General features: G+C 43.2%; 2 protein-coding genes across 3 annotated transcripts in view; one reads left to right on the top strand and one right to left on the bottom strand.

Moving 5' to 3' along the window:
* MTREX (Mtr4 exosome RNA helicase) overlaps positions 1-8658 on the top strand; it is a gene marked incomplete at its 5' end in the record, with an annotated part of 60868 nt that extends 52210 nt beyond the window's left edge. The window contains 2 exons of the mRNA XM_080933715.1: positions 7429-7533; positions 8522-8658. Of these exons, the coding sequence (XP_080789841.1) occupies positions 7429-7533; positions 8522-8574 (158 nt within the window). The 3' untranslated portion in view covers positions 8575-8658. The remainder of the gene's footprint in view (positions 1-7428; positions 7534-8521) is intronic.
* Positions 8652-24543, bottom strand: part of PLPP1 (phospholipid phosphatase 1) — a 61176-nt gene continuing 45284 nt past the window's right edge. For both annotated transcript variants that reach the window (XM_080933716.1, XM_080933717.1), the window contains exons 3-6: positions 19284-19564; positions 16727-16784; positions 9636-9812; positions 8652-9104 (exon numbers count right to left, since the gene is read on the bottom strand). In XM_080933716.1, the coding sequence (XP_080789842.1) occupies positions 8979-9104; positions 9636-9812; positions 16727-16784; positions 19284-19564 (642 nt within the window). In that variant the 3' untranslated portion in view covers positions 8652-8978. The remainder of the gene's footprint in view (positions 9105-9635; positions 9813-16726; positions 16785-19283; positions 19565-24543) is intronic.

Genomic DNA, 24543 nt, shown 5'->3' with positions numbered 1-24543 from the left:
TATCTGTGTTTTACTAGACTGAATTCCGTTACATGCATAAACCTTTGCTTTCAAAGGTTTGGATAAACAGTATCTATTTGTTGCAGTAAATATTAAAATATAATAATTGGTTTATCTCATTACTGGCCCTGAGGTCTCACTTCTCAGGCCCAACCCTGATACGGAGCCATGCGCACCTCTGGCGCCCGGTTCGAGCCACCACGGCCCAACTTGTCCGCGCAGCTCCCTTCCCTTGGCAGTTTACTACCGCCTGTTCTATGCCTCTGTTCCAGGGTGTTTCTGTACTTCAAAATCTCACAAACACAACTCTACAGCCCGATAGCTTTTCATATAGGTTTATATATTCAACTCTCAATCCACAAACCCTCTACACAACAAGATTACATCAAATAGACAAAGATACAAACTGCCCTTCTATATGATACTAGACCTATAAAATCCTTAATCTTCATAGCTATTTAACACCAATCAATATCACCTGGGTCTAGCTGGTCCTTGGGAAGCTCTAAGTTGCAAAGACCTTTCCCCTCTGTCCTCTGACCTCCTCAGACCTCTCAGCCCTCTCCACCTCCCTCGCACCACCCAGTAACTGGCTTTCCTTTATTTTACTAATTAAAATGGGAAGTCACCTCTTGAGCGACTGGGCCACCCTTATTGGGGGAAGTGGAATTAACATTAAACTACAAACAGCTTCAGGACAATCTACAGCTATTAGCTTTTAAAAATAGGATAAGTAAATAGAAAAGCTGGACATTTAGGTTCTTTATTATGGGATAGCGTCTCTTTGTGTAGAAAGTACTCTACCCTCTACCTCTTTTCTGTTTTACTTTACTGTTCAGAGTAGCCATCTATCCTATCTTGTTACACTGTGTGCTGTAAATCATTGGGAACACCCTGCAAACAGACTTCTGGCCCACTAGTGTATCTTAAGTTTCACAAGCAAAACACTGAACTTCAGTGTGTTGTGTCCAAACAGTATTTCTTCCTAAAAAGATTCTCAATGTTCTCCTTAGACAGGAAGTGCCAGCTGTTTGTTGTACATACTGAACTTGAGCAGTAGCTGTAGTTCTCCAAACATTGACTTGCTAGTCAGCACTAGTGATCACAGCCACGTGTGATGGGATGTCTTATGCAAGGAAAAGAGTTATGTTGAGAACAATTTGAGGAACTTTAAAAACATAATTTACTTACTTTGTCTCCTTGAAAGAGGGATTGAATGTTATTTTATCAAACTAAATTTGAGTGACTACATGAGCTAATACTTAGGGTATCAGTGCACCCACCCAGGTAGATTTGTTAGGACTATACATTGGCTATTCCCAAGGCGTCCGACTCTTTTACCTATGCACAGGATGGAGGAAGGAGTCAGGAGGTCCTTAGGAATCATCTGTTGAAGCCATTTCCTTCTGCCTGTTTAGGATTCTGAGACAAATACTTTCAGTGCCTGTTCTTCCAGTGGTGTTTGTAGAACAGTTTACCCTTTCCTACGGCAGGACACCCAGCGTTGGAGAGGAATTTTTAAGTGTGTTGCTGATATAGTATAATGTTTTACTTATTTGTATTCTTTGTGTTAGACAGTAATACAGATTTAGTGCTAGCTGGCTTGGTAACCAGTGCTTGATACTTAGTTGATGAGTGATTCTGAGACTCTCCTAGGGATCAAGTCCTATGCCAAGTACAGTGCAGGCAATGTCTCTGTCTTCAAGAAAGAGCTGGCATAAGTTGGTATTGGTGAGTAGTTATATGTGAGGTCCTAACCTTAGACCAAACTAGATAGTAATTAGTAAGGGTGTGAAACTCAGTGATTTAGAATGCTGTAGTTTAGACAGAAATACTCTGAAGAAATTGTTTTTTGTCTTTAGAGAGTGATTCTGATTTGTTCCTCCAGTAAGGATGTACTTATGAAAATGGTCTTACATAAAAGCATTTAGTTCCAAGTATTCATAACAGGTAAATCAATTGTGTATACCCATATCTTAGAAGTTTTTATTGCAGAAAGAGTTGCTGATTCATGTTACAGTATGTATGAGTCTTAAACATAATGTTAGGAGACAGATGATTTCATCCGTGTAAAATGCTACAGTAGGCAGCTCTGTAGCTTTAGAAAGCTAAGGAATGGTCCTGGAGCTTGGATGTGATGACTTAAGAACAGGCCCGGGAGGAGGCAGCTAAAATATTCAGGGTTATGAGAGTTATACAGTCAGGAATAGACCCAAATCCCTGGTTTGTGTAGGGTTCAGGGGTCTGTTCCTCAGTTCTTACCTAGTAAAGGTTTTCCCTAAGTACTGAAAAAGCAGTACTTGCAAAGTGTACAGGCAGAGATGCTTAGACGAGTGACTCTAACCTAGTGTATTTATATTTACTCAAAAATTTAAAAAGGCAATGACTGGCAAAAGTTTAATTTCTTGGAGGACCAGACCAAAAGATATTCACCACTAGTTAATACCAATCAGATAGTGTGGGAATGAGGTGCATGTTTGAGACTTTTTGTTTTACCCACATCTAGCTGGTTCTGACTGATGAGGCAGGATGCTGGGGGCGCCCGAGGCAACACTTGAACTACTTTGAACTGCAGTAGGTTGGAAAGAGGCTACATAAGTCACTGCTCAACAGGAGTCTCCACTAACCCCATGGGGAGCAGCCTCCCTGCTGCAGGAGCTGTGGACAGTGGGTGTTTGTGTGTGTACATAATGATCTGTTTCGGAGACTGGGCAAGAACCAGAGCCAATGGATGTGTAGCCTATTCTCCATGCTTCCTTCTCCTCAATGTTCTCTTGTTGCCTGAAGCTGTGTCACAACTAAATTTTCCACAAATGACTTACAGTGTGAGTACCCTGACCTGATTGTGTTTTCTCGCTTTAGTTCCTACATGTTGTCTGAATTTACTTAGAATGCTGTGGCTCCTGATAACTCTGCCAGATCTGATTAAAACTCACTACCTATATTTATAGAAATAGTATAAACAACATTAGTGTAGCAGTAAATATTAAAGTGGGGAATAAACCCTCGCTATAGCCAGCATCGTTGATCCATATGGCAATATTGGGGTTTATTCATCTCAGCGGCAACCAGTTCCAGTGGCAGCTGCCCTCTTGGCTAGTCTCTCTCCCAGCCGGAACTCTGCTCACATTCCCTGAAACCGCCCCCTGGTCTCAGTGGTGGCCACCCTCTTACAGTTCTCTGCCGCTATTCTGTTTACATTCCTAGCAACCATGCCCTGTGGTCTCCGTTACAACTCACACCAGCCTGACAAGATGAAAACTCTAGAAACTTGTAATTTAACAATCAGATTTATCAATTGAATTTATCTCGGTGAATTTTCATTCCATGAAACATGCACACAATAAACTAAAAGTCAATTGTTATGATAGAATCTACCTACCTAGATAAAACAAACTATCCTATAATAATCCATCCCTTGTAAGATATTCACAACTACCCATGGTTAATTAAAGCTACTTAGAGATTGATCTTTGTTTTCTTCCATCTTGCCTCTCCTCTCTCCTTCTCACCTCTTTCCAAAACTCTATCCCCACCCTACTTTTTACTGTCCAATCACAGGCCTTGTTTTATCTTGAGTCTGCCCTCCTTTAATTTTAACCACACATTAGATTGTGTTTCTTGGTACTCATTTGATGTCATTCAGAACAAATAAGAGGGAGTACCTCACTTTTGATGCCTGTGTAGTGGAAGACTGGAAAATTGGTTTCAATTCTGTATTGCCTGTGAACCAGCTCCCCCTTTCCAGAGGACTGTGCGTTTCCATCTAAGCCATTTCCTAATTTAAAGTTTTGGATAGTTTGCATAAACATTTAGTGTCAGCATAAACACTTAAGTGTCTGTGTTGCATACTTATTACCTCTTCTGTCCCACCCCCTTAGTTTGGTTTGTGTGTTTCTTCTTTCCTTCTGAGGTAGTGGTGGACCCAACATTCCTTGCATCTGAGGAGAGCAACCGGGAGAGCCCAAGGAGTTCCCTTCTGTGCTGTGGACTTTAATGAAGCGTTCACACCCTGTTTCGTTTAGAAATTACAATAGCCCCATTAGGTGGAGCCTATTACATCTGTTTACATTAGACAGCTGACGCTCTTGTAGGTTAATGAAGGAAATTTGGAAGCAAAGGTGGAAAGGTAACCTTGGTAGAATGTAAAAGCTGGAGCCTTGCACAATCTAGGAAGGCACTATGCAGCCCAGCTACCTTTCCAGCCCTTTAAGCTGTGCAGTCCTGGCTGACCTCACCCACCAGTAGCTGGGATTGTAGTGCTGTCCACTATACTACTGAGCTGCGGTACCTATAGTTCCTGCATTGTATGTCAGTGGTCATATCTTAATGGACACTAGCATCTAGCTAGAACGGCATTGTTTTGTTTTGTTTTTGTAGCTATGGCCCAATTTTAAAACCTGAGAGTAGCTTTAGCGTATTTGAATTAAAGTGCTAACCATCTCCCCAGGTGGAATGCTCTCTAACACTAGCACTTGCAGCTGAGGCAGAAACTGGTTTAGTTTTAACCTTTCATGGTTTTAGCTGTCTCAGCACAGGCTATTATTGCCAGATAGAAGCCATGGACACTGAGCACTCTCCACTGATCTCACTGATTTCTTGTCTGTCCATTTTATCACTTCCTCAGCCAGGTTGGGGTTGGGGTAACAATGACAGACAGGTCTAAGACTCTGAGATGACTGAGCCCTAAGGTTGAAAGGGAACCCATAGCTGTAAAGGAAAGCCAGTAGACATTCCTCCCTTTCAGACTTGTTTGGGGGCAGGGTCTAACAACGTAACTCTGGCTGGCTTATAACTCACTACATAGTGAAGGCTTCACAGAGATCCATCTGCCTCCTGAATTTTGAGATTAAAGGCATACAACTCTTGATACTTCATCCTAGATGTGTTGCTGTTAGCCTTCCTGTGCAAAGGCTTGAACCACCTTTGTCTCTGAAGTAGCAGTGCCCAGACTGGCCAGTGTTTCCTACTTGAAAAGTATCTTCTGTGATTGCTCTGTTACAAATAATAGTAATAGAAACATTTCATCTGTTTTTTAAGAAAGTCTTGACAATAGTTTATTAGGGTCATATGAGTTGCCTCGCTAAGAGGAAGTAAAGTATAGGTGGATATCACTTAGCCACATCCTCATTCTCTGGAGGCCTGCCGGGAGAGAACATTTTCCTGACTTGCCATTTGAGCCCTGCAGGTGGTTCCCCTTTCCTAGTCTCAAAGATCAGGAAGCAGCTGGGATTCTCCTTTCCTCTTCAGCGTCTCTGTTGTTCTGACTCCAAGGCCATCATCAAGTCTTTGTCATCCTCCTAAGTCCACGATACACTAACAAGCTGTGGGAAAGTCTAAGTGAAGTAACAGTACTGATGAGTTACTACTGTTCCTAGGAAGGTTTGACTCTGAGATTAGACTATAGAACCTCTTGGGTATAAGAGGTCCTCAGTGGTTAAGAGGTTCCCAGCACCCACATGGCAGCTCATAACTACCTTTAACTCCAGTTCCAGGGAAATCTGACACATACTTCTGAATTCCTTGGGTTCCTGTATGTATGTGTATATGCATATAAATCACTTCCCTGTTCTAGCACATAAACATACTTAAATTTATTTTTTTTTAGATTTGTTTTGCCTATATGTATTAATGTGTGCCATATTTGTGGTACTTGTGTAGAAGCAGGCAACACACATACAGGACACACACACTCACACACACAAAATCACACTCTTAACCTAATTTTTAATGTTTGTGTTTATGGAATATAGAATTTGCCTGTCCGGGCATTTTACAGCTTAAATGTGAAATACACTCTAGTCTCAAATATCTGGTCTCCAGCTACTGTTGCTCTTTGAGGTTGTAGGAGCTCTGAAAAATGGAGGAAGTGAGAGCAGAGGCAATTCAGTTTGGCCCTCCTCCCTGTCCTCTCTCCTACCACCCCAATTCCACCTAGATGGGATCATGCTTGTGGGGAAGGAGGAAGCCCGAGTCAGCGTATATTGTTGGCATAAGTTTAGCTATATCAAGAATCCCAATGCCTCAGACTCATGGAAATAAAGTCCCCCCCCCCCCCCATGAGGCTCAGATGGATGACATAGCCTTCCTCTGGTTCAAGTTCATGTGTGTGACGAAGTAATAAATCCTAGCAACCACGGCTTTCTTCTCTCAGAAGACTGCAACCTGAGGCTGTTCCCCTATAGAGTGCCCTCCTCTGCGTGCTATATCACAACATACTGAGATTGTGGATTACACAGCGGGCGTCTTCTATCAGAGCAGAGCCCACTCCAGATTTTGTCTTTGCTTCTGCAGATTCTGTCTTCTCTGTCCCCGTGTTGCTTCAGTCGGGTTCTTAGGACCAAAGTCAGGACATGGCACATGCTCCTTTTGTAACACCATACTGTGACTCCCCCATGATGGGCTGCTAAGCCATAAGCCAAAATAAATCTTTTACCACAGTGATGAGAACATAATTAATCCATAGTTTGCTACTTTTGCTTTTGGCTTTTGACCCATTTAATGAGCTTTCTCACCAGCAGTCAAAGAAGTTCACAAAAACTGTATAGTAGAAGTAGGCTGCCATTGTCTTCTTTCAAGTTAGACAAATCCAGAAGAGGAAGAATCTCACTCTAACTGATACTGAGTGGTGTTTATGGACGCAGCTCAGGAGTAGAATCCTTGTGGAAGGGCCTGGCACTTGTTATGTAGACTAGGCTGGCCTCAGACTCACAGAGCTTCAGTGCTGGGACTAGCGCTGTGCACCATCACTCCTGGTTTCCCTGTTCTTGTGCTGCTTTGAGTTTGTATCTCAGTCATTTACCCCAGAGACACGCTGGAACATAATGTTGTGGGTGAGCTATCCCAGTGCTACAAGGAGTCAGATGTGCCACCTATCCTAAAGCTTACATTAAAGATAAAACCATGTTCCAATGCAGTCCAGACAATTGGTTCCCACTTGGAGAAAGGAGCCCAGGTCCCTCTTTACACAAATCTTAACAAACAGCACTGTCCACAGCTTCAGCTTTGATAGGTAAGTGTCTTGGAATTGCAATCCATAGGGAAAAGTTTGTTTCTTGCTACTTCTAAGAACACACTGTAACAAACAAACAAACAAACAAAAAAACATTGAGGAAACAAGCTAATAACCCTGTATGCTTGTAATATCCAGAATCCTGAGTAGGGACCCTTCCTGAGAAGCTGAACTGTTAGGCTCTAGTGTACTGTCTCTGTCATCCTGATCCTTCAGGCCCAGTGACTGCAGTGCTACCATCTTCAAGTTTGTTTCTTTTCTAAAGCCAGGGAATTTGGTTTTCCCACCTAAGAACAAGTCACTGCATCCTTAAGAGTATGTCCTTTACGACATGGATCAGAGGTGGGGTATTGTACTTTGCATCTTAGCTACGTTTACTCCTTCTGGTTGTATTCATTCACTCCTCTTCTGTCCAGGCAGTATAATCCGTTGCATGAGACGCCTGGAAGAACTGCTTCGACAGATGTGTCAAGCAGCAAAAGCCATTGGAAACACAGAGCTGGAGAACAAATTTGCTGAAGGTCAGTATCTAGTTTATAATTCTTTTATGGTAACGTAGGCAAATCTTGAGACTTGGACTTCAGACACAACTTAGAAGGGCATTTTGAGCTATCTTTGGCTGGATTATCATGGAGGGTCATTTAGTAGTGTATACATTAAAAGTGGAAGCTTTATATTTTTAAGGTTTTGTTTTATATATTACACATTCCTTTTTTTCACATATTTACTGAACACTTAATGTGTCCATCATTGTTCTAAGGATTGTAAGAATGAACATAAAAGCACAATTAGTAAAGCTTTTCTTGTAATGTGAGGGAGATAAATAAATTATTATTCTGCAAGAAAAGGAAAGTGGGTCTAAAGACCTCTACAGAGATGACATTTAAGACCTTTTATGTACACTGAGTGTTTGAGCAACAGCAGGAGGGGAGTGTGGTGGGAGCAGGCAGAGTGAAAGTAAGGGATTGGAAGGAACGAAGCGGCCAGTCTGTAGAGTAGCAGGGAGGATGCAGGGAGACATGTAAGGATGGCAGAATGCAAAGGGGTGGGGGGGCTGGGCAGCTCTTTATAAATAGCTCTCGTCTCTGCTGTATCCTGGGCCAGACAAGACAGGCTATAGTCAGCCATGTAAACAGTTTAAAAATAAAATGTATACTTGTCCTGCTTTAATATAATAAAGTTTCCCAGGTCTTCTAATATGAAGATAACTGCTGGATCTGGATCATCTACTCCTGACACTTAGGTCCTTCTCTGGAATCGTTTTCAATAGCCTTAGCCACTCACCCAGGCCATAACACAATGTAGTTGGCAGTCAAAAGAGAAAGGATTTGGTCTCAGGTTTTTCAGGTAGCTCTGAACTCCTTTAAGCTAACAAGCTTTTTTTTTTTTTTTGTATTCAAAGTGGTTCTTTTACCATTTTAGTCAGAACTGAGCTGTAAAACCATAGTATGAGAAAGTTATAATGCTTTATGGTCTTAAAAGTTTAAACATTATTTTCTTTTCCCTTAGGAATCACCAAAATCAAGAGGGATATTGTGTTTGCTGCCAGCCTCTATTTATAGAGTTCAGTGTCATTCACCACCTGTCTGATTGCAGTTGACTACAGAGGCTTTCACAAGTGTTCAAGTGGCACTCCCAATTCAAGAGTTGTCCGGAAGCATTTTATTATATTTAAATCAAATATCATTCTGAGAAGGCATGTAACATACACATTTGTACATAGCATCTTTCAATTAAAAAAATGTACAGGTGGGGCAGTGTTTTAGTGGGAGGCTTAATTTCTTTTTTTAATTGAACTATTAGATACTCATTGTGTTACAGGTAACTATATACACGATAAGTGGGCATCCAGGAGGTATAGCAGCAGTCTTTTAATGAATAGTCTGTACACCAGGAAGCACTGTGCGTCTTCCTGCTGTCTGCCTCCAGCGCTTTCCTTTGAAGCTGGCCAGCTCCCCTGCATCCATCAGGGCTCATGATTGCTTGAGTAGCTCTGGGGGCTGGTGGTTTCATGTAGAGTTGTATGCAAGTTCTCCTCTTTTCTTTCCTTGTGAGACTGTGTGCTCTTGAAGAAATCTGTCACATACAAAGCCTGTACAGAACAGGGCAGAATATTTAATGGTGTAATTTACACATGTTTAAAATCATATACAAAAAGAACCAATTAGGAATGCAAAAAACTATAATTAGCTAGGCTGGTTGTAGTGTCGCCTTTAATCCCAGCACTAGAGAGAACAAGACCAGAGCTACAGTGAGTCACTGTCTCCAAAAAAAAAAAAAAAAAAAAAAAACCCAAAAGCTAGCTGAAAGAAAAATATTTTGAAGAAAATTATTCATAGTGTTTGGGTAAATAGCTTCATTCAGCCAACACTTAAAAATAATTCATTAAGTGAATTTTCAATTTGTGAAAAAAGGAAATTGTTTACTACAACCATAGGCCATAACAATAAAAATACTAAGAATTTTATAACACTGACAGAGAATTACCCAGTTCTTATCTGTCTGACTTATTCTTTTATTACATTCTTACTTAAAAATAGTGAGGCACATTCTTTGCCTTGCCAGGTGTCCCACTTATCCAAATGCTTAGCGTCAGCATTCAGGCTGCTGTTCTGATACTTACAACCAATATCGCAACAACAGCTCCTTGAATGAGTCCAACTAACACGTCACTCCAGTGGTGTTTGTAGTCAGAAATTCGAGAAAGGCCCACATATATGGATAAAGCGATAAGCCCAAACTGTAGCGTGGGTCGTAAGAGTCTTGACCAATCTCCCTTCATCCTGGCTTGAAGATAAAGCTAAATAAAAAGGGGGGTGAGAGAGAGAATACTCGATTTAAGAAGCCAGTTGAAAACCTGAATATCACCTACCACACCTCTAAAGTGCACCCCACCACCCCTAAAAATAAAAATGTACTTATCAACATTTAAAAAAGCCTTCAGGCTAGGAGGGATAGCTCAGTGTTCTGACTAGTTCATATTAACAAGCTAGAGTGGGAGAGGAGGGAACCTTAATTGAGAAAATAACTCCATATGGTTGGGCTGTAGGCAAGCCCGTGGACATTTCCTTAATTGGTGCTGAATGAGGGAAAACAGATCGTGGGGCGGTCCCTGATCAGGTGGTCCTGGGGTCCATCAGAGCAGGCTGAGCAAGCCAGGAAGAAGCATTCCTCCATGGCCCTGCATCAGCTCCGGCTGTGCTGAATTTCCTTTCTTGCTTCCTTTGATGATGAACTGTTTTGTGGAAGCAAAGCCAAATAAACCCTTTCCAAGTTGCTCTGATCATGGTGTTTCATCACAGCAATGGTGCCCCTAAGACAGTTTGTAAAATGCTTGCTTTGAAGTATAAGGACTAGTTGAATTCCTAGCACTCATATAAAGAAGCTATGTGCTATGATTTGCATTTGTAATCCCAGTGCTGGGGACAAAGAGACAGGAGAGATAGCCAGTCTAGCCTTATTGATGGCCATGAGAGACCTTGGCTCAAAAGGGGAGGACAGTATTCCAAGGATGACATAGTCCTCTAGCCTCTGCATGCACAAAGGCATTTACATAAAAGTAATATACATATATAAATCTGTCCAATGATTTATGAATGACTGAAATATTCTTTAAAGCCGCTTACAAGGCATATCAGTACACATGAAAACACGCTATGCCAGTTGTTTAACTCAGTAGCTGGGTCAAGAGCTACCGGCTCTGTAGAGCCTCTTCCCCCAACCCCCGATATTCCTAAGAGTCTCATCTCACATTATTTCCACCTCAATTATGAAGTTCATTTTAAAGATAAGTTTTTCGGGCTGGAGAGATGGCTCAGTGGTTAAGAGCACTTCCAGAGCTCCTGAGTTCAATCCCCAGCAACCACATGGTATCTCAAAATCATCTGTAATGGGATCTGATGCTTCTTCTGGTGTGTCTGAAGACAGCCACAGTGTACTCACATTAAAAAAAAATTTTTTTTAAACAATAAAGATAAGTTTCTAGACTACACCTGTAGCCAAGTTCTGGCTACTGTGAACAAAAAGTCCAGCTGTCAGAGACAGCCTTTTCTTTTTTCAGATGCTAGAAACATCTAAGAATTACAAATATTTGCAAATAAAGATGTCCTAGGGAGAGTTTTTCTATTTCTGCTGGGAGGGTGGGCTCACAGCACCTCTAAATGGAGTTAGAAGATTCATTTAGATAAATCTGACATGAGGGGTACCCTAGATGGGACTGCAAAACCCCTCTAACAATATTTTTCTTTCAAGGAACATGTACGCATGTTTAGTATTTTTGCAAAATGTTCGTCCCCTGCTGGCAAGGGACTATGGGTCACTGTCATTGGCTCCAGCACACCCTGGCGTCCTCCCTAGCCAGCTTTCCCTTCTCACTCTTCCGCCCACAAGGGGATTTCTCATTACAGAAATCTGGGTTGAAGTGAGGCATCTGTCTCTTGGTTGTGGTTCCACATTAGTCACTTTAGTAGTCAGTGTCATTATTTTTTTTTATATATGTTTCATTCTTATTTCCTTTTTTTAAACTTTATTTTAAAAAACAAAGATAAATGTACAGATTTTAAGCATTTTTTGCATAAAAGTATATGAATACATTTTTATATGGTTGTAATTAAGTATTTGTGGGTACCTATACATACACATATGTATATATGCAACAATAATATAGGAAAAGAGGTTATTGATTTGAGGGGATAGGAGAGAAACTGGGAGGGGCTGTAGGAAGGAAAGGGGATGTGATACAGTTCTATTTTAATTAAAATATATTCTTTTTTCTTCTTTACTTGAACTTCACACAGTCTGTGAGTTGTTTCTGGGGTGTTCAGAGCTTTCTGGGGTTAGTATCCCATTATCAGTGACTGTATGTTACCTCTGTTCTTTTGTGACTGGGTTATCTCACTCAGGATGATATTCTCTAGATGCAGCCATTTTCTTAAGAATTTCGTTAAGCCATTGTTTCTGATAGCTGAGTAGTATTCCATTGTGTAAATGTACCACAATTTTTGTATCCATTCATCATCTACTGAAGGACATCTGGGTTCCTTCCAGCTTCTGGCTATTATAAATAGAGCTGCAATGAACACTGTGGTGCATATACCTTTGTTGTATGTTGGAGCATCTCTGGGGTACATGCCCAGAAGTGGAATAGCTGGGTCTTCAGGTAGTACTATGTCCATTTTTCTGAGGAACCGCCAGACTGATTTCCAGAGTGGTTGTGTCAGTTTACAACCCCACCAGCAGTGGAGAAGTGTTCCTCTTTCTCCTCAGCCTCGCCAGCATCTGTTGTCATCTGAGTTTTGGATCTTGGCCAATCTGACTGGTGTGAGGTGGAATCTCAGGGTTGTTTTGATTTGCATTTCCCTGATGGCTAAGGATGGTGAGCACTTCCTTAGATGTTTCTGAGCCATTTGATATTCCTTGATTGAGAACTTTTTGTTTAGCACTGTGCCCCATTTTTTAATAGGGTTGTTTGATTCTCTGGTATCTCGCTTTTTGAGTTCTTTGTATACCTTGGATATTAGGCCTCTATCTGATGTGGGGTTGGTAAATATCTTTTCCCATTCTGTTGGCTGCCATTTTGTTTTCATGATAGTGTCTTTAGCCTTACAGAAACTTTGCAATCTCATTAAGTCCCATTTGTCAATCTTTGACCTTAGAGCTCGAGCTATGTGTCATAAAAGCAACAACAGAACTTGCCATTCTGAAATCCCTGTGCTCTCGGGGACACTCTAGAACTCATATGTGAATTCCCAGGAGATGGTTCAGAATGATGAAGACCAAAAAAACTAAAGAAACCAACCAAAACCCACTTCACTACAGTGCACATTCCTCCCTCCCTGAATTTTTAGCCAAGCCCAAAGTCTCACAAGGAAGCCACCATGAGGCAGTTCTTCCTTCCCCATCTAGCTCAATGGTTCTCAACCTTCCTACTGCTAAAGACCCTTTAATACAGTTCCCTATGTAGTGTTGACCTCCAACCATAAGATCCCAGCAAGTGAAGTAGCACCAGAGAGTAAACCCAGCCGCATCTTAGAAACCAGGTGAGAAGGATTGGCCTTAGCAATCAACCAGGATCCTCTAGAAATGCCACAGGCTAGTAACCCTTGAGAAGATGCTTCAGGTTCAGCTTTTGTGTCTAAGAAAGCAGTTCTGGTGAACTTTCCTGCTCACTACAGGTTCAAGTATCCATCAAGCTGGAGGGAAGGAAGAGACAAGCTCCTCTCAGCTTCTTACCAGGGGCGTCAGAGTAGTACAGGTAGCTTCTTACTCCTTAGGAGTGGACTTGACTAACCAGTGGTTACACCTAGAGAAGATGGTGAAAGAACCTGGCCAATTCCCCTGCAGCAAAAGTGCAGGTGCCTTCCAAACTCATGCTGGAACATTTGCGACAACTCCATTTTCCCCATGCTGGTATTACTAAGGAATGTGCCCTCACATCCTAACACCCATAGCGGCAAGAGTGGGAGATAAGGCCTTTGGAAGGGTAGGTGGGACCCAGGAGTTCCCATACTGTTTGTTATGTAAGGCTACCACACGTCAGTGTGCGTCCAGCGAGTCCTCCTAGAACCGGACTCACAGAACTGTGAGAATCACACTGCTGCTCATAAGTTATCTGGTCTGTGGTAATCAAGCACCTATCCTACATGAGGGTAGAGCCAGTGCACACTAACATTTCTGAAGTTATATGTAGTTGCCATTAAATGACCTTGTTAATATTGTTATGGTCTCAGCCCCCCCCCCCCATTTACCATTTCAGACTGGAGTAAAAAGTGGGGTCAGTTATTTGGGGGCCGAGGATAGATACAGCTCAGTGGTACTTGACTGATGTGTATGCAGGAGGGGCTGGTTCGATCTCTAACACTATAAAAGGGGGTGAGTTAAAGTCTAGATATTTGACCTTTTATTGAAAAATCCCTAAGGCCAGAACAACACTAAGAGTCTACTCTACAAAAACACATACCCAACACGCTATACAAATTGTTTCACCCACTTTTAAGACTGAGTCTGGACAAGAGAATATAAAGCAGGCATTTGTTCAGGCTTCTCTGGGAGCATCTGCCATTCGTGGAGACCCTAATTCACATTTGTCTGTGAGCTGTGAATTCATCACCTGCTCGGTGCTTCTCCACCATCTGAAAAGATCTTCAAGAAACAATGCTAAGCAGTCCAGGGTCAATCCTCAGTGACTACCAGAAGGGTCAAATAGGCAGGGGCCCGTATCCCAGGTTAGGCTAATTACACACTTTTGTGGCAGGGAGGAAAGAAGGTGTGATGGATTTGTTACAGGCCATCATGTAAACCTCAGCAGGATGGACACACACACACACAACAGCAAGAACAAAAAACAAAAACACTGACACATTTTTCACTGCCTCTGAAGGCTACTCTGACAGTCACAGGAATCTGCAATCTTTTGGAGCCAATCAGATTCAAGGATAGTCACAAAGCAAGTGCAAAGCAGCTCTGCCCTGAGTTCCCTCAGCACTGGCACTGAGCTCTGGTCTGGGCTGCCTGCCAGGGCATAACAATAGTCAAAGGCCAGGCTCTGGGGGAAATTTTTAACAAAGTTAATTTCTAAGTGTCAGTAATCTTCAGACTTAAAATAACTGTATCTCCACCCAAACCTGGGACTGACCTATACTGCCAAAATGCCCAGAGAAACAAGATGAGTCACTCCCTCAGGAATGTGGGAAAGGGGAGGCTGTGCCGTATATAAATAGGAAAGCCAGGAGCCGCTGTTTGTGCAGGGCTGAACTCAAAGCTGGGCCTCCATGCCAATCAAGTAAATGTCTCTAATGTGTCAAGACCACAAACTATGGATTTCTCTCCAGAAATGCCTTGGTTTATAAGGAGCCTATCTAGACTTTTATCTCTTTATGTTAAGTGCACACGTGAGTTTGAGAATGTTGATACATGTATTCATATACAATATTGAGGCCAAGATGCCTTCCCCTATTGCGTTCCAGTTGTCTGTTTTCTTTCCTGTGTGGGTGTTTTGCCTCCATGTATGCCTCTGTACCAAGTGCATGCCTGGTGCCTTTGAGGCCTTAATGGGATGTTGAGTCTCTTGGGACCAGAGTTACAAACAGTTTGAGCCACCATGTAGGTGATGGGAATCAAACCCTTTCAGGGGATCTGCAAAGCTCACAGACCTTAGCAGCACCTACTAAGGCCTCCTCTATCCTTCACCTCTAAAACAGTAGTCACTCCACATTTTTCCTACATGGGAATTAAAAGAGTTAAACAAGTAAAATACAAAGCATTGATAGTAACCAAAAGAGAACCCTAGGTTCGTCTGAAGGATAGAGACACTAATGCTCAAGTTGGGAAAACACCACAGACCCAACACTTCAAAAGGCAATCAGTGCAGCCCACAGACGTGCTTTGGATAAAGTCCTACAGGTGCCTTCACAGCCAGCTCTCCTTCACACCTAGTTAGAATACAAACATGTGTTGGTTCCTTGGAATAAATGCTAATTCTTCCTAATAAGACACACAGAGACTATTTGGGCAGTGTTTGCTCTTAGCTACTCTGAGATGAATCACACTTCCCATGACATAGCTCTGCACAGGTTTGAGTGTATCTTAGAAAGAAGCTCTAGGTTCTGCTGAGTGTGGACCCTGTTGCTTTCTCACGAAATTACATTACTATAAGAGGAAAGACTTGTAATTTTTAGAATGTTGAATCCAAAAATTACCTAGCAGCATCTTGAAGTTGTAACCCTGAATGTTCTATAACATCTGCATTTTTACACTGTTTTTTCAAGTAAACATTTAAAGTTGATTATAAATTCTGAGGCCAAATTAACTTTTCGAATCCACTCAACATTACACTTCATAGATTGCCTTCCATAGCTGACACTACCCTGGAAGTCACAATCCTCCCAGTGCTAGGTCATGTGTGTCACTGTGACCAATCATCACAATGCATTTTTTCCTAACTTTTAAATACTAATGCTGTATTTAATATGACGGGGGGGGGGGAGAAATAGCAAGTTTACATCCATTACAACTATGGAAAAATTTATTTACAAAGAAAATTAACAGAGGACCATCAAGATGGCTCAGTAAGAGGTAAAAGCACTTGCCACCAAGCCCTACTAACCTGACCTCAATTCCATGACCCATATGGAGGAAGGAGAGAATATTTACAAGCTGCCCTCTGGCTTCCAGAAGCACACATATATACACACATACCAGTAAATATAAGAATAAAAAGAACTTTTTAAAGAAAAAAAGACAAAAGTGCAAGCTGATCTGTGAGAGCACATGCTGGGAACAGCACAGAGTGGCGTGTATAAGCAACTACAGAAGTACAAAAAGTGTGATAAAATACAAAACCTGACCTTTAGCGGCCTCTAGAATGTGTGCTATCCCTGTCCCACAGACTCAGCTCTGGCTTAGGGAGCTGTGCGCGTCCATCTTTTATGACTCTCCAAGCCAACTTGGAACATGGCGGGTGTGCTGCTGATCCACAGGCCGGCTCTCCAGCTGGCCCAAGGTCGTGCAAAGTCTTTGGAAAGGTCTCCGAAAGTGAAAAGACGACACACCTACTCCTACTCCATGCCTGCACTTCCATCATCAAGCGTCTCCTCACAAGGCAGAGGAGGAGGGAAGCCACAAAGCTGCTGGCCTCCCACAGCAACAAATGAGCTTCCTGGCTCAGCAGCCCTCCACGCAGCCATGCCCCGCCCCCTGCAGGCATGAGGTACTTACTGCGACAAACATCATGGAGTACATAGAGAATGAGGAGTGCCCCGAGTAGAAGGACAACCTGGGAGGAAAGAAGAGCATCGTTAGGGGAGGGCTCGCCAAACCTCCCGTCCTCTCGGGTGCTCCTGGTCACCCCACCTGTGCACACTTGGCAAACGGTCTACCTCTAAGCCACGCCCCAGTCCTACACTGCGTGGCTTTGAAATCTCCTTGGCTCCAGAGATCAAAAGTAGAAAGAGATGGAAAAGGAAACAATCACTGGTAAGACAAACTAAAGAAAACCTCAAAAGTGACAGCACTGTCCTGAGTTAGGAGGCTCCGTGTTAAACGCATGGGGGCTGGAGAGATGGCTCAGGGGTCAAGAGCGCTTTGCTCTCCGAGGGTTCCGTTCCCAGCACCTACACGTAAGGCTCATATGTGTCTGTAAATTCAGTTCCAAGTCATCTGACACCTTCCTCTGGCCTCTGTGGGCATCAGACTGAGCAAGGTGCATATACATGCATGCAGACAAAACACCCACACACAGAATAGAAAAAAAAATTTTAAAAAGATTACAAGTCACCATAAATGTAAAGATGTGAAACAATCTCAATGAAAGTACCAAATGAGACACACGCAAACCTACAACAGACAAGGAAAACTTTCACACGGAGAACACAGGGACCTCATTTTATGACGGTCTGTAAAGTTGCGGCACACAGATTAGGAACACCACCCAACAACAGACCCACATTGTAGAGTTACTTTACGTTCAACATTTAAAATGAAAAGATGGAGTGGTCAATGAGGCTGGAAACACTGCAGTCTACGGGGGAAGAAATATTCTTACGTCATACACAAAAATAAACTCCAATGCTGGAAGCACTAAACTTAAAAATAGGTTTACAAAGCACAGGCAGGAACAGACTCGTTAAGATCCCAAACTGCAAACTAGGAAAGCAAAAGGTGAGCTGGTTCCTGGGAACTACAGAGCCTGGGAAGATGGAAACCGTGTTCCTCACCCAACCTGATGACTGACTCCATTCTCCCAGCGGAGGAGGCGGAGACCAGAGCATCTCGGGCTCCTGGGCCAGTCAGCCTCACAGAATCACCTCAGCACACTCCAGAGAGGCACTGGCTCAAAACATACGGTGCAGAGTACAACACACAGGGTGCTGACCTCTGGCCTCTACGTGCATACACACAAGCATCACATGGAACACAAAAGGTCTTTAAAGTTTATGTTTCTATACTTCAAGGAATGTCAGTAAGAAATAAAAAACAAGCAACAGAGTTGGAGAAAATATTTCAAAACATCACAAAAAGGGCATTTATTAGAATAAGTAATTCTTACAACTTAGTAGAGCATGGAGCCCACTTACTTACTGCTCCACAAGAGTGGAACAGAGATTTCCAGACAGCGCGACTGAAAGGACAAAGTCACACTCAGATTCCCAGCAGCAAAAGGCAAATGGGAACCCTTCGATAAAAGAAGCTAACGCTGGGAAACCACAAGGAGGACAGCGAGGACCTGAGGGAATGCAAAGGACAGCCACAGCTGGTGGCTTCCTGCAAATGTCACCAGCACGGACAAAGCTGCACGCTCAGCATTTCTAGGTTTTCATTCAAGTAAAATACAAGCCTAGTGTAGACACACAAATGTTTATAGCAGCTTTTATCTTACTTTACTCTTATTTTTTGGGACAGGGCCTCACAGAGAAGCCCTGCCTGGCCTGGGACTCACTCTGTAGACCAGCTGCTTCAACTCACGGAGACCCACCTGCCTCTGCCTCCCAAGAGCTGGGTGCAAAGGGGTGTGAGACACGATGCCCAGCTGAAGCTTCATTTCTTCTGCCAAGTTAGAATCAACCAGTATACATCAACGTTCAGACAACTGGACTAACAATCTGTAATAATCTCCTAGAAACATGGACAAATCTTGAACCCGACATATTCGTACAAGAAGGCAGATACATCAGAGCTCTCACTGATCTCACACACAGTGTCCTACAAAACACGGAACAGTAAGGACTGTCAGGACAGAAAGCTGACCCAAGGGCTGTGAAGGGTGTGGACAGACACAGGTTCATATGCAAACCTAACACAACGAAAATATTCAAAACCGTGATCTAGGATGGACAGATTTCATGTTTGGAATTATGTACCAATAAAACTACTGCACACAGACTGTGAACTGTTAACTGGTTGAGTAGAAGCGTTTGCCCACTGAGCCACATCTCAGCCCTCAAACTAGCATATTTAAAAAAATGTTTACTACCCTTGAAGAAGTGGTACACATTCATCTTATATTCCCATACATCAGCACTAAACATTTCAATAAATGCTCCTAAATGGACACAAAAGCCTCATGACTAAAACAGTAGACTAAGGGTGGAGAATCGGGGCTATGGGAGGATCGTGACTCTACCCACCCCTTGGTGGCTCATGATCTCTTTCATGCCTCTGCTTGTACTAGCTTCTTTCTCCTTTCAAAGTGGTAGCCAGCCCCTCTTCTAGTCACCAGAACCGTCTAGCCCAGGATGCTACGCAAAGCGACATGTGTTACAGGTCACACACTCACCTGGCTTCCCTGACCTTTTCTTCATTCCCTTGACATACGAACTCCTCAATGTAACCATCACTGCAGTTAATTTTTGACCAGTCTGGGTTACAGACAGTCAAGAAGTGAGGCCGCAGCCTGCCTATAGAATACTTGGCAATGTCAGTCAGGGACTGACTGGCCCCGGCTCCGAACAAAAAGGCTCCGATGGCTTTGTATATAGTGGCTATGTAGTTATTGCTGACAAAGGAATTCGAATGCAAGACATTAAAGTAAACAGACAGACTTTCTCCAATAATCATCTGAAAAAGAGAGAAAAGGAGACTGTTAAAACAATAAGCAAGCACTTTAAACAAACAAAAACATCAACTGCTAAGTTGTAAATGATCTTTGTTTCACAAAGTCCCCTTTTAAGATAGTCAATTTAGGACATGTGATTCTAAAGAAACCGAAAGCACCAGGTCAGCTGTCGGCTCTGGGGCATAGCCATGGCTGAGCCAACAGCAGTTCACATCTACATGAAGTAACAGCCCCGCTCTCTTCTTACGTTCAAATAAACTGAGATTTGTAGCAACAGTGATCTATCTCAAAAGATATCTGTGGCTCATTCTAAGAACACACACTCCCCAAGGAGAATCCTCCTCATAAAACTTAACCATGGCTCAATCCTATCGGTCGTCATTTTCCTTGAGCATTCCTTTGAGTCAAAGACATCCATCATATTAAAAGAAGCAAAGCCATTTTAGGGAGTTAAAAAATGCTGGATGAAGCGTGGCTCTATGTCTGGGACCAAAGGGCAGTACTTCAACACCAAGGTCTCCGATTTCTGCTTTCCAGAAGGCTCGGCCAGGCCAGACTCCTTCAAAGAGTCCCACTGAGAAACCAAACGAATACTTGGGACGCCTCCTTCCCTGGGGATGAGGGGGTGTCATTTCAGACGATCCCTCCCCTATTTTTTACTGCTTTATAAAAATGGAGTTATAATACATATAAAAATATATTCCTATAAGCTTGCTGTGCACTGCTACCTTGGTCAATCCCTCCTTCGCCCGTGTGTGTGTGTGTGTGTGTGTGTGTGTGTGTGTGTGTGTGATGTGTGTGTATGGTGTGTGGTGTGGTGTGGGGGGGTGAAGTGGGGTGGTGTGGTGGAGGGGGTGTGATGTGTGTGTGTGGTGTGTGTGTGTTATGTGTGTGATGTGTGTGTGTGTGTGTGTGTGTGTGTGTGTGTGATGTGTGTGTATGGTGTGTGGTGTGGTGTGGGGGGGTGAAGTGGGGTGGTGTGGTGGAGGGGGTGTGATGTGTGTGTGTGGTGTGTGTGTGTTATGTGTGTGATGTGTGTGTGTGTGTGTGTGTGTGTGTGATGTGTGTGTATGGTGTGTGGTGTGGTGTGGAGGGGTGAAGTGGGGTGGTGTGGTGGAGGGGGTGTGATGTGTGTGTGTGGTGTGTGTGTGTTATGTGTGTGATGTGTGTGTGTGTGTGTGTGTGTGTGGTGAACATACCAGAGCTTAAAGCTCAACAACTTCAGAGGTTCACCCACCAACCTCCTGAGAAATCAAAATATTGAATGTGACATTATGAATCCCAGCAATTGCTGGTTACAAGAGACAAGAGCATGCACTCTGTGGGCCTGCAATCTGCATACACACTTAGGGAGCAGTGAGCTTGCTAACTCACAGGTAGGCAGAAGGTAAGGCCTATACAACCAAGTTTTCCTTGTGACATCTACTGTTTTCTACCTCATCTTATAGTTTTACAGACATGTCTAATCAGGGAAAGGCTGTATGTAGAACCAGCCTTACTACAGGCAAAATAATGGCTACCTTTTAATGGAATCTCTGGGATCTGTTCCCAGCAATTCTTCCCTTGGGTCTGGCTCAATAGCTCCTTAGAGCCCCTAGTCAGAGTCTTACAACTTTGCCAATTAAACTATGAATTCTGTAAAGGGGGGGTGATTTCTTAAGTTTTCAACAGAAAGCTAAAATGGAGCCTAAAACAGGAGGTGTCGGTAAACTTGAACTGAAAGGCACTGCCTGGGTAAAGTCAAAGTCAATCCATTACACCACACAAAAAGTCTCCATGTCAGTGAGTTCATGAAACCCCCTTTCGGAGACTGGGTCATGGGACAAGGGTCATCGCACCTACACTACTTTGCCTCGGGTCACCCTTACCCACAGCCGCTGCCTGTTTAAAAGATTAAATTGCCTCTTTGGGTCATTAAGGGAGTTCTGGTAATTCCTGAAGGGCTACTAGTGAGAAGAGTTCTCTAGCAAAGTATGGCGTTCATCTTTGGTGGTGGATTACAAGTGTATTAATTAGCCGGTTTAGCAGCGGGGTCCTCCTCACTCAGAACTCAGCTGTTCCAGAACGAGGCGCACAGCCAGCACCAGCTGTAGGCACCAAACCCTGCACCTGTCACTGAGGAACGAGCCTGCGTTCTGATGTGCAGAGCGCCAGCTGACCTCCACATGTGACACACCTGAACGGGGTGGCGGGAAGGCTCTAATGCCAGCAGGTGCTTGTTTTTTTTTCAAGTTACATGCTCTCCTCTTTGAGAGAAACAGCCAGAGGAAATACCAAGTCAAGTTTCTTTATTCTGTCTGCATTTGACAGTCACATTCTTCAACTCACTTAATACTTTGTCCTGCCCTTTGGTCTATTAGTCCTTGGTCTTAATCTCTGATCAAGGCTACACCTAGCAAACTGTGGACTCAAAATACTTCTCACGTTTCATTTACTAAGGACAGCAGAGATAGATACATTATTAATGCACTGAAGACAGTGTCTTGGGAAGTGAAGCAGAATCCTTACAAAGGTGACAATTTTCTCCATGGCTGCTCTGCCCCACGGGCCCATGCTCACAGCATTCTCGCTCCAGCTCCCACTTGTCCCCACCAAAGACTACGGCAAACAGCATCCAGCGTTCTTTCCTGCATCCGGGGCCTGCTAGCCCAGAAGTCTGAAATCACTGGCACACCTCGTACCCCCCCTTCTGAGCAGCTCTCCTTGCTTCCACTCCTGTATAGCCTCCTGAGTCTTTTTTCACAGTCAAAGCTGAGTGAACAGATCTGTATTAGCCCCCACTTACCGACTCTGCTCACTGACCATTCCTCTGTACTGAAGTCCTCCCTTGTCTCTTGGTTTCCCACAGACTTTATCACCAGTGTGATTATACATCATCTGTGGGCCATGCCAAAGGCTTGGTGCAAACTCTGAATCAATACATATTTTAAATGATTTACTTCCTCCCCTCCTCCAATTTCCTTCTAAACAAGTGAAATTCAATATCTACAACTCTGATTAAGGAGTGACTGAAAATGAATTAATAAGTAAACTAGAGATAGTTTAAATTAGTACATGAAGCTGCTGACAAGAAATGCAAAGTTTGTTTCTGCTGAGACTAGTTAAAAACTAGGAGCTGATAGTACTTTTGTTTTATGTGTGTTTAATTAGGAAAGGGGTACACGCACACACATGTTGCTCTGTGTGTGTGTGTGTATGTGTGTGTGTGTGTGTGTATGTGTTGACAAACATACAAATTGAGGTCAGAGAAGAACTTGCAGGAGTCAGCGCTCTCCTTTACCACAGGTGTCCAGGGTTTGAGCTTAGGTCCCCTTTGGTAGCAAGCACTTTTACCTGATGAGCCACCTCACTTAACAGTTCCCTTACTGTACCTTTAAAAATAATGTAGACATCAAGGATCTTGATTCATATTCACTGACTTGTCATTTTACTAAATGTAAAGATAACTTCTGAAAGACCATGCTGGAAGTGTTTAAAATTTTATTTATGTGTACATGTGTCTCTGGGTGTATGTCACAGGTTCCCACAGAGCCAAGAAGAGGGTGTTTGATTCTCTGGGGCTGAAGGTACAGGTGGTTGTGATCCACTTACCATTGGTGCTGGGAACTAAACTTGTATACTCTGGACGAACAGTAATCACTGAGTCTTCTTTCTTTTCCTCCTCTCCTTCTCCCTCCCCCTCCCCGCCTCAAAGCTCTGAGTTAATAAGGCGCCCTTCCCTTTTTGTACTGTTGTGTTGGACCCTGTATGCTGACAGGCTCTGCAAACCCTCACCACATAGGCCCTGCTTTCCGCTGCCCTCCACTCTATGTGTCCTATAGCGTCACCTGACTGAGCAGAATGGAGAGGACAGGACATCTAGTCCTTTAAATGAATCTTGTCCAACATCAGCTACTATTCGCAACAACAGTAAATTACAAATAATAAATAGTAAATTCTTAAGATTCTTTTTTAGAGACTTGTTTATTTGTTTGTTTGTTTGTTTATTGTGAGCACACTCTAGCTGTCTTCAGACACACCAGAAGAGGGCATCTGATCCCATTACAGATGGTTGTGAGCCACCATGTGGGTGCTGGGAATTGAACTCAGGAACTTTGGAAGAGCAGTCAGTGCTCTAACCACTGACCCATCTCTCCAGCCCATAAATAGTAAATTCTTAAATGATTTAGTGTTTAAGTTAAAAATGTCTACTTTGTTGTTTGTCTTAAAAGGTTTATTTTCGTTTATACTGTTTCTTCTCTCTCTCTCTCTCTCTCTCTCTCTCTCTCTCTGTGTGTGTGTGTGTGTGTGTGTTTGTGTGTGTTTTTAAGTGACTAATAATGTTAGGTCTCAAACCCAGGACAAACGGCTGTGGTACGTATTTAACAATCAAAGGGACACTGTCCACCAGCCTCTCATCATCACCAGTACCTGTTATAGAGACATCTCGTCTGAAATACCCCACCTCCTATCTGAAACTCTTTATCGTGGGGACTGAGCTGCACCCCTTCCCCCAGCTTCTCCTCCCTATATAACCCAGGCATCTTGGCTACACCAGTCTCTTACTCTCCTGGTCTCCTGGTTTGCTCCTGGCCTCTTGGCTTCAGGATCCTCTCTCTTCCTCTTTCAGTCTCTTCTCTCTTTCCCCTCACGGCCTGATTGAGTCTCAACCACCCCAGATGCCTCTGCCTTTGCTCTCCCCAGATCTACAATACAAACCTCACCCACTTGGGAGCAGTCATGCCCTTCTACTTCATTAATACAATAGACTTTGATCATGTTAACTCCTCCCAGACCGCCCATTTGTATGTGTAAGCTTGTTTTATGAGCTACGAAGTCTAAGCTGGTCTTGAACTTACAATGCTCCTGCATCAGTTTCCTCAGTTCTGAGAGTACGCTAGGCTCAGGGAACAATCAAGACTTCACAGCTACTTAGGTGGTTGAGATAGAGAGTGCCTCAGCCCACGAGTGCACGCCCAGGCTAGCAAGCACAGAGACCCTG

The sequence above is a fragment of the Micromys minutus genome (assembly GCF_963924665.1).
Source record: "Micromys minutus genome assembly, chromosome: 20".
In the NCBI taxonomy this organism is placed as follows: domain Eukaryota; kingdom Metazoa; phylum Chordata; class Mammalia; order Rodentia; family Muridae; genus Micromys; species Micromys minutus.
Note: the sequence above shows the minus strand (reverse complement) of the source record. Positions and strands in the feature narration are given on the sequence as shown.